We start from the raw sequence: 8,903 nt of genomic DNA, 5'->3' as shown, positions 1-8,903 counted from the left end.
TAGGGGAAGGATTGGTAATGGGACTGGTGGAGAGGGGAAGGGTTGGTAATGGGACTGGTGGAGAGGGGAAGGATTGGTAATGGGACTGGTGGATAGGGGAAGGATTGGTAATGGGACTGGTGGATAGGGGAAGGATTGGTAATGGGACTGGTGGATAGGGGAAGGATTGGTAATGGGACTGGTGTCTGGTGGACGTGGAGGCCATGTAGTGAGGAACAGCCTGCCGTTCACCAGCCCCTTGTTGTTGGCCTCCAGGTCCGTGCGGAGGATGTTGTCGATGGTGATGGAAGAGTCCGTTCATTTCTTTACCACCACCTTGCTGGAGTTGAGATGGGGGGACATGCTATGCTTGTTTACATAATACATTAGTAAGCTTGGTCTTTGTTTTGTTGTCACTAAAGTCTCGAAGGGCCGCATTCACACTCGTTTTGTTTGTTTTGATCGTTATGAATGGCGGCGATCGACGCTATAGTTTTCCACGTGAAACTGGCCTATTGGGTAGTGGCGCCTGCAGAGGAAGCAAGAGGTGTTGAGATTGTGTGGTAAGGTGCGTGGCTAGGCTAACCCCGCAGCCGCCACCACCCCATCGACCTACTACTGTCTACTACTAGAATACTGATACAACTACTAATAATACCTAAAACAACAAGTGACTTTACCGTGGAGTTTAATGAAAGTTTTATAACCAATATTTCACTTTTTATTTATTTACCTTGACTAGATGTTTCGCGTGACGTCACGGCCGCGGTGCATTATGGGTTGGCGGATCAGTCATTGCCGTCTCGATATTGAGAGAATTTGGCATGGAATATAACTGAACTAAATCTGTTAACTTTACCACATAAATTGCCTTAAAAGCTATAGGGAGTTCAGTTACAGGAAAATTACTGGGGTGGGTCAAAGACTATTTGCATGATAGGAAGGCAATGTCAGCATTTACATTCTAATTCCTTTTTCTGTTAACTAACCTCAACTTATGTTTATATTTTTGTACAATAGATTTTTTTTTTTTTAACTAGCATAGTCAGGGGTTTGTCTGCAAGACTAGCCATCCCCCTTTGTTGTATTTTACAACAATAAATATTTCAATTCAATTCAATTTCATTCACTCATTTTGATGGGAGAGGTGTGTTTTTTTCCCCAAAAAGGCCTGTTTTTTTCCCAAAATTGGGGATATCAATAGAAATACATAATGTTACCACACAACCATCATAAAAGTAAAAACTGTTAAAATCTATACAAAACTACAAAAATAAATGCAACTTATCTTCAAAACATTAATACAAAACTGAAAAATACTAACCGACAAAAGTATGAGACTAGCAGTATACGTATATATAAAAAAACTCGCAATATCATTTTTTTCCATTTCCCTACCTACAAAATGACCTGTTCTTCGAGGGCAGGAGGCTTTACATGTTACGGTTCAGTTTCACTTGCCCTTAAGATCATGAAATAAACAAAATAAATAAATAGTATATCAACAAACTCACACAGGTCATTCTAGGTCAATATAATATCCAAGTGTTTCAATGAGTCTCAAAAATTCACTCTTCTTCTACTTATGGAAGGTCTTCGCAGTCTTTACCTCCCCCCTAAAAATAGATAAATGAAAGTAGAATAAATAAAATGATAAAACAAACTCCATCGCTCACTCCAGGTCGCTAATATCCAAATCCTCCTCAGAATCCCATGAGTGTATCCTTCCTCTACTTGTCGAAGGTCTTGGTGGCTTTTCCTTCCCCAATGCCTCGGCCGATCCCCACATATTCGTGCGCACCGTATTGGACGACTCGCTTGCACTCCTCAACTCGTGAATGCCAAGCGAGTCCTGGGAGGCGCTCATCCTTCTGGCACTCTCCTTCGACGCCTCAAGACCCGTCGTAACATCCACCGCACCTGCCAGTTTCGTCTTCTTCCTTCCGCTCAGCTGCAGTTCGATAGTCCGTGTGAGTCCTGTGACCTTCTCCCCAGTTGGTCGCTTGAGTTTGATCGGCTGTGGCTCCTCTGCAGGCTGCCAGGATTGGGGTGTAGCGTGCAGGTCGGCAGGTTCAAGAGAGAGGCGCAGGCTGTCAGTTCGCTTCGGTGGTTCCTCTTTCATGTTCTCGTATTCCGGCTCTGAGTCCCATCCGACCTCTGCCTCACTCTCCTCTCCATATGTTTTGTTGTCGAAGTACCCAGAGGCGTGTCTAGGTCCTGGGATGTTTCTGGCTCCTGTGGCTGTCCCTGGGGTGTGTCTGGCTCCTGTGGCTGTCCCTGGGGTGTGCCTGGATCCTGTGGCTGTACCTGAGTCTCCCCCAGGGTCCAAAAACAGGTTCCGTCTCACTGATTTCATGGTCTCGTTATGCACCTCAATCCTGGCACTTCTGGATTCATTGTCTGAGTCTGTGCTACCCTCCTCCTCCTCCTCCTCCTCTTCTTCCTCCTCAGAGCTCTCATCTTGCACTGCGGCATCCTTTGAGAGTCCTACATCCTTGTGTGTCCCTAGAACCTGGATGTCATTGCTACTCCTTGTGGTCTGGAAGATGTCCTTCACGCCTGACCTCATGGATGTCCCGGTTTTGGACATTGACGACTGGATGACCTTGGACCGCTCCTTGACCTTGGACTGCACATTCTTGACCATCCTCGACAGCACACCTCTTTGACCTTGCCGCCCTTTTTCGTCTGTTACTTCCATTCGTGTGTCGTCGGTTGTATCGTTCGCGTCGTCTATAGTATCATCGACCTTTGCCGTGACCTCATTCTCCAGTCTCTTTCTTAAGGCGCTGAAGTTGTCGTGTTTTCGTTCGAGTGTCCTGCGGTCCTTCCTGAGCTGGGCAAGGCAGGAGGTCAAGGTGTCGGTCTTAATACCCTTAGAAGACGGATCGATGCCTAGGGTGTCAAGTCTGGCGTCAAGAACCTCAGATGTCGCCTCCTTCATTTGACCCCAGAGCTGCGGGTTGTCTCGGAGTAACGCATCGAGGTGGAGTGACTCAGATGTTCCCTCACTCCTTGTCTCCTCCTCCTCCTCCTCCTCCTCCTCCTCCTCCTCCTCTTCTGTTGTCAGTGAGGAGTCTTTATTTTTGTTAGTCTGTGTGTCTTTTCCTCCCTTTGAGCTAATCTGGAGGTGCTTGACTTTCATCTTACTCTGGTTCCAGTACGATGTGTCTGTGTCGCTCTCTGTCTCGCTCTCTGTGTCGTCTGCGTCCATGAGGTGCGGCTGTGGTCTGTGTGGCTGTGGTGTGGCTGAGGAAGGAGTTGAGTCTGCCATGTTGTGAATCGCCACAGCTGGTTTAGTTGCCATATTCGGTGTTGGTGGCTTTTTGGGTTGACTAGAAGATTTAGGAGAAGGAGGTGGCTTATGAGGGACTCCTGCTACTCCGACTCCTCCTGCTCCTACTGGGTCCTCACGCGATAGCTCCTTCACCATATCCTTCAATCTGTCCTTCTCCGAGCTCAAGGCGTTCTCGTAGTTCCTCTGAAGGGAGTCCTGCATCTCCTTAAGTGACCTCCTATGCTTCCGCTCCTGCTCGTGAAGTTGTCGTTTGAGGTCCTGAAGCTGCTCCTGTAATCCGTCGACATCATCCAGCCCTCGTATCTCATCCACTCGGCTCCCGGCGGCTTGAGACTCTATCTGGTCTCGGAGGCGATGCAGCTCCTCCTCCTGCCGATGGATGAGTTGTCGGAGGTCATCGTCTTCAGCGGGAGACGGATGAACCACCTCCGTACTCTGGAGCTGCGTCACCCGCCGGCTTAACTTCTCCAGCTGTGCCTCGTAGTGCTCCTCCAGGTTCCGCTTCTCCTCCCAGGCCAGCTTCACCTCCTCCTGCTTCCTGCTGTGGTCGGCCTCAAGCACTTTCTTCTGCTCCTCCAAGTCCCTGATAAGCCGGAGGAAATTGTCGCTCATGGTCTCACATTTCCGCTCAATTTCGTTCAGTCGGTACGAATCAACGTCATTGGGTTTCGACGGAACGGACAAACTCATGGTCTCACTTTTCCGTTTCATTTCACTCAGTCTAAAGGAATCAACGTCACTCATTTTTGGCGGACCTGATGACTGCTCGGAGGGATTGTGAGTGCCGGTGAGGGTACTAACGCCGACCTCTTGCCTTTTGACCTCTGGGGCGGCCAACGGGACCTGACTAACCTGTACGGGAGGGTCAGTAGGATGCAGACTACCAGCGGAAGGAACTAACGTAACCTGTGCAGGACTGACAATGGAGGGCATGGAAGGAGGCGCTGCTTGGGGTATAGGTACGCTAACCGAGGCTGCCGCATACCCTGGGTGCTTCCGATAGAGGTGCGCCTGCAGGAAATCAGGGCTACGGAATGTCTTAGGGCAGTGGAGGCAGCGGACGGCCTGGAATATTCCGTTGTTGATGGCGAAGGAGTTGATGTGCTTGACTGTCTCGCGCATGTTCCTGTTGGTGGCTTTCATCTTCCGCGCCTCGTCCACTTGTTGCACCAGCTTGGCCTTCACCTGTTGAGAGAAGTGATACGTATATAGAACTTACGGAAAAGTAGGTGATGTAGAAGAGAGAGGGATAAGAATTCGAAGAGAAAGAACAGGAGGATAGAAGAGGAAGTGATTCATATAAAGAAGTTACTGAAAAGGAGGTGACATAGAAGAGAGGGAGATAATAATTCGAAGGAAAAGAACAGGAGGATAAAAGAGGAAGTGATTCATATATAGAACTTAAGGAAAAGGTGACATAGGAGGGAGAGGGATGAGGATAGGAAGAAAAAGAATAGGAGGATAAAAGAGGAAAGGAGAGAGATGATACAGGAGTGAGAGGGATAAGAATATGAAGAGAAAGGATGAAAATATTACCACTTTAACCCTAGATTTACTATTGTTGTTGGACTAATGTGGTTACTATCGATGTCCGTAATTTCGGACAAACTTTGTGGGCTTGAAAACACATATAGAAATGGTACAAGTTTAATTACAATTTTTTTTACTTAAACTAGAATACATTCTCAATTCTATGACCTATAAACTTAACATATTACCCAAAAATAACATTACAAAAAAAAGAAAAAAATGTGTGAAACTTTAAAAAAAATGCTACCTTTCCCTAATGAAGGCACCACTGCCATGCGGTGTTGGCTGATTGTGTTGAGTTGTGCCACACGTGGAGTTCACACGTCCCCTGAAATGATCCAGCCTCGGAAGCCCTATTGCCTGCATTATACTTGATATGTTATAATTACTATCGTGTCTGGAATTCCGGACAATTGGGAACAGTTCAGGAATTAAGCACGGGAAAAACACAAACACACCTCACGCACCAAGGGCAGAATGGTGACTGAAATGTCATGGCTGTACAGCACCGTATGTCTAACAGATTTCCTTCTGGGACGCAAATTAACCCCCCATGCCAGGGTTCCAGACAACGATAGTAATCTAGGGTTAAGAAGCCATATGTACTAAAAAATATTCATGAAAGAAAAAGATGATGAAATACAAGTGACTGCAAAAAATAGTGCATATAAGCTAGACTTCCTTATATCATTGTTATTATTATTGAGGTCCATGAAAGGGAGTCAAGGGAAAATAAAAGAATAATATAGGCCCAAACAGAGTCCCCTTAATGAGCAGACATATTTGTAGTTGTAGTAGTGGTAGTAGTAGTAGTAGCAGTAGTAGTGGTGGTGGTGGTGGTGGTGGTGACAGGTGAATTATCTGAGAAGCATAATTGATGACGTAATGAAAAAAAATAGATGAGAAAGAGGAAGAAGAGGAGCAGGAGGAGGAGGAGGAGCAGAGGAAGAACAGAAAAGAGAGGAAAAAGAGGAGGTGGTTAAGTAGGAGAAGAAAAGGAAGGAAATGAAAAATAAAAGAGACAGTGAGAGTAAATTAAGAAGAATAAAAAAAAAAGATGCAACACAAACAACACCCAATGAGTTAACAAGCTTCATCCTTTACAAACACACACAGTTTTTTTACAGACAAGCAAGTAGTTCAAGGGCAAAAATATATATAAAAAGCCTGCTAATCACTGCCCCAATATAGGAAGTAGAGATGAGTGGCCACAATTTAGTCTTTCAAGAGAGAATCAAGACACCTCTCCACCCGACATTGACCTCTCCTCTGGCTTCTTGTTGTTTTTCTTTTGCTCAGGGCAGCGTCTAGTGGGCTTTTTTAGTACTACTGGTTTTGTTTTATGCCCTTGAGCTGCCTCTATTGGTGTAAAAAAAGAAAAAAGAAAAAAAGAGAGAGAGGGAGAGAGTAATAACAAGCGCCCCACCTGCTGGTACTTCTCCGAGAGCTGCTCCACCTCCTCCTGGGCCTCCTTCAGCTGGGTCTCCATGAACTCTTGGGACAGGAAGAGATACTGCACTGTGAGCTGAGCCAGACGGAACACCTTCAACAAGTTCCGCTGCCCCGCCAACGTCCCAAGGTCAAACTCCGCCTCGGCATCACAAAACGCAACCTGGGTCAAGTTCTCCTGTAGGACCTCAATAGGACACCCTGAGGTCAGGTCACGGAGGTCAATGGATGCTAGTTTATGCCAGTCAATTCTCTCGCGCCGCTGGGAAGGGAATTCAACCCCAGCGGAAATTGCGTTTCCCCCCGATGGTGACATGGTGAAGGGTGGTGATGGGGAATGGAATGGCTGGGAAAATGTTATGGTGTTTCTTTTATTTTCTATTTTTTCTAGTTTTCATTTTCCATATTTTTTCATAATTTCTCTTTATAGTACTTTTGTTCCACTTTTATCCAACCATATCATTCTCTCATAGTTTTTTTCTTTTCTTAATTTGTCTAGTTTACATTTTATCATAATTTCCTCACATTATCTTCATTCCATTATACATTATAACTTGACTTCTTGTTTGTGCCTTGTTCATGGTTATCAAGATGGGTGTTAATATATATTCTTTCCTTCTTAGCAGGTAACTGAGGAGGAGAGAACGAGAGGAGGTTAGTTGCTAAGTATGTAAATCTGAGAAAACATCAATATCTTAACTTCCTGTGTATGTTTTAAGGAACCAGGGCATGCAAAAGAGGTAATTATTAGGTAGAAACACAATAATATATCTTTCTTGCTTCTATGGCTGATGAGAAAAGGATAGGAATAAGTTGGTAAAAAAAATGCAAGTCAAAATTAAGGAAAGCATTGATATTTTGGCTTCTTGTGTGTGTTTTAAAGCAACAGAACACTCAAAAGGGGCGTTAATAGGTGTACTTTGTCTCCTGGAGGTAACTAGTGAGGAGAGGGAAGGAGTTAGTCAGTAAAAAGAGAAATTATGCCTATGACCACAGCCTCCAAAAGAGATGAGATGCCTTGAGGTAAATCTAAAACTCTGATATCTTGGCTTTCTTTTGATGATTTAAGGCGTCAGGGCAGCCAAAATGGGTAATAATATCTGTACTTTGCTTCCTGATAATGGCTGGTGAGGAGAGGAAAAGAGTTAGTTAGTAAGAGAAAAAAATATGCTTCCGACCACAGCCTCCGAGATATGAGATGCCTTGAGGTAAATCTAAAACACTGATATCTTGGCTTTCTTTTGATGATTTAAGGCGTCAGGGCAGCCAAAATGGGTAATGACATCTGTACTTTGCTTCCTGAGAATGGCTGGTGAGGAGAGGAAAAGAGTTAGTTAGTAAGAGAAAAAAATATGCTTCCGATCACAGCCTCCGAGATATGAGATGCCTTGAGGTAAATCTAAAACACTGATATCTTGATTTTCCTTTGTTGATTTAAGGCGTCAAGGCAGCCAAAAGGGGTAATAATATCTGTAATTTGCTTCCTGATAATGACTGGTGAGGAGAGGAAAGGAGTTAGTCAGTAGATGGAAAATATTGTCATCACTCACAGCCTCCAGAGATGTTGTTGTTGTGATCACGTGGTTGTCATGGTAACGGAGTGATCTCACGCCTTTGTCTGTATTTCACTCTTTCTTACGGTACATCGCCAGGTTTTAATGCCCAAATTCTACCTTCCCATCTATTCCTACGACCTCTGCGTGTCACGAAACATATGAGAAATTAAACCAAAATCAAACCAGTGACCGGCCAGATGGGAAATTATAAGACGGTCAGACTGTTATTTTCTAACGTATTTTTTATGTGCTTTTTAATGAAATCACAATCATTCCCTTTGCAAATTGCCTTTTTAACCCCTTATTACCACACATTGTAGGAATGACGGTTTACGAGAAACGGCTATACCAGACTACACATACAACACATCAAAGCCTATCAGAAATAAAATACTTTCATTCATGGAGATGTTAAAACGGAGGAATTTAATGTGGTACTTAAATTAACCAGTGGCGGAAGCACGGTGATCAGAACGAAAAACGAGGGGAGCACGGGAGGCCTATATATATAATCTTCCATCACCTCTTTTTTTAGCACTTGTCCCCTACCATTGTATCTGTTTAGTTTCCTGGTGCTACTTCCACATGTATCGTTAGTTATATAATCACACTCTGTACTGCCTGGGGGATGGGATGTTGTTTACCTGCAACAATTAATAAACTAACAATCAATCAATCAATCGCCTAAATATAAAATAACATACCGAAAAAGTATTATAGTATATTCAATAACTTAACCTACACATGAGCGTACTGCCTGGGGGTTGGGATGGCATGCTCCTCCCTTCTCCTTTGTTGTTTTACGTGCAACAATAAACTATCAATCAATCAATCAATCAGAAAAAAACTACTGACAAGAAAGAAATATTGAAATCCCGCATCGTCAGTCACTCACGGCGGCTGAGGTCTATCACTCCACTCACGACGCGACATTTCCATAACTCATTTACGTTCAGTTTGCGAGAGTCATCACACACACACGGACGTCATAAGATATAGTGGTGAGTAGTCATGGTAGGACTCAATATTTGCATCTTTTGAATGACGTACCTAACGAAGCAATGCCTTAATATTATAGCTAGCTTGCCACG

General features: G+C 44.3%; 1 protein-coding gene across 2 annotated transcripts; it reads right to left on the bottom strand.

Annotated features, from left to right (window-relative positions):
* Positions 1-691: 691 nt before the first annotated feature.
* Positions 692-7,976, bottom strand: LOC126985454 (cilium assembly protein DZIP1-like). Of its 2 annotated transcripts, XM_050840338.1 has the most exons (3): positions 7,807-7,976; positions 6,234-6,886; positions 692-4,462 (listed from the first exon to the last, which is right to left on the bottom strand). In XM_050840338.1, the coding sequence occupies exons 2-3, from the start codon at positions 6,570-6,572 to the stop codon at positions 1,652-1,654; spliced, it is 3,150 nt and encodes a 1,049-aa protein (XP_050696295.1). In that variant the 5' UTR covers positions 6,573-6,886; positions 7,807-7,976; the 3' UTR covers positions 692-1,651. The 2 variants fall into 2 exon arrangements, with proteins under 2 accessions (XP_050696295.1, XP_050696296.1); XM_050840339.1 differs by lacking the exons at positions 6,234-6,886; positions 7,807-7,976 and adding an exon at positions 5,055-5,391.
* Positions 7,977-8,903: the final 927 nt, after the last annotated feature.

The sequence above is a fragment of the Eriocheir sinensis genome, chromosome 59 (assembly GCF_024679095.1).
Source record: "Eriocheir sinensis breed Jianghai 21 chromosome 59, ASM2467909v1, whole genome shotgun sequence".
Lineage (NCBI taxonomy): Eukaryota > Metazoa > Arthropoda > Malacostraca > Decapoda > Varunidae > Eriocheir > Eriocheir sinensis.
Note: the sequence above shows the minus strand (reverse complement) of the source record. Positions and strands in the feature narration are given on the sequence as shown.

What these genes read in the sequence shown, in the direction of transcription:
- LOC126985454 (XM_050840338.1), bottom strand. Translation starts at nt 6,572, where the DNA reads ATGTCACCATCGGGGGGAAACGCAATTTCCGCTGGGGTTGAATTCCCT. An exon ending in TCTCGGAGAAGTACCAGCAG is followed by an intron (nt 4,463 to 6,233) that starts GTGGGGCGCTTG and finishes TTCTCTCAACAG; the next exon opens with GTGAAGGCCAAGCTGGTGCA.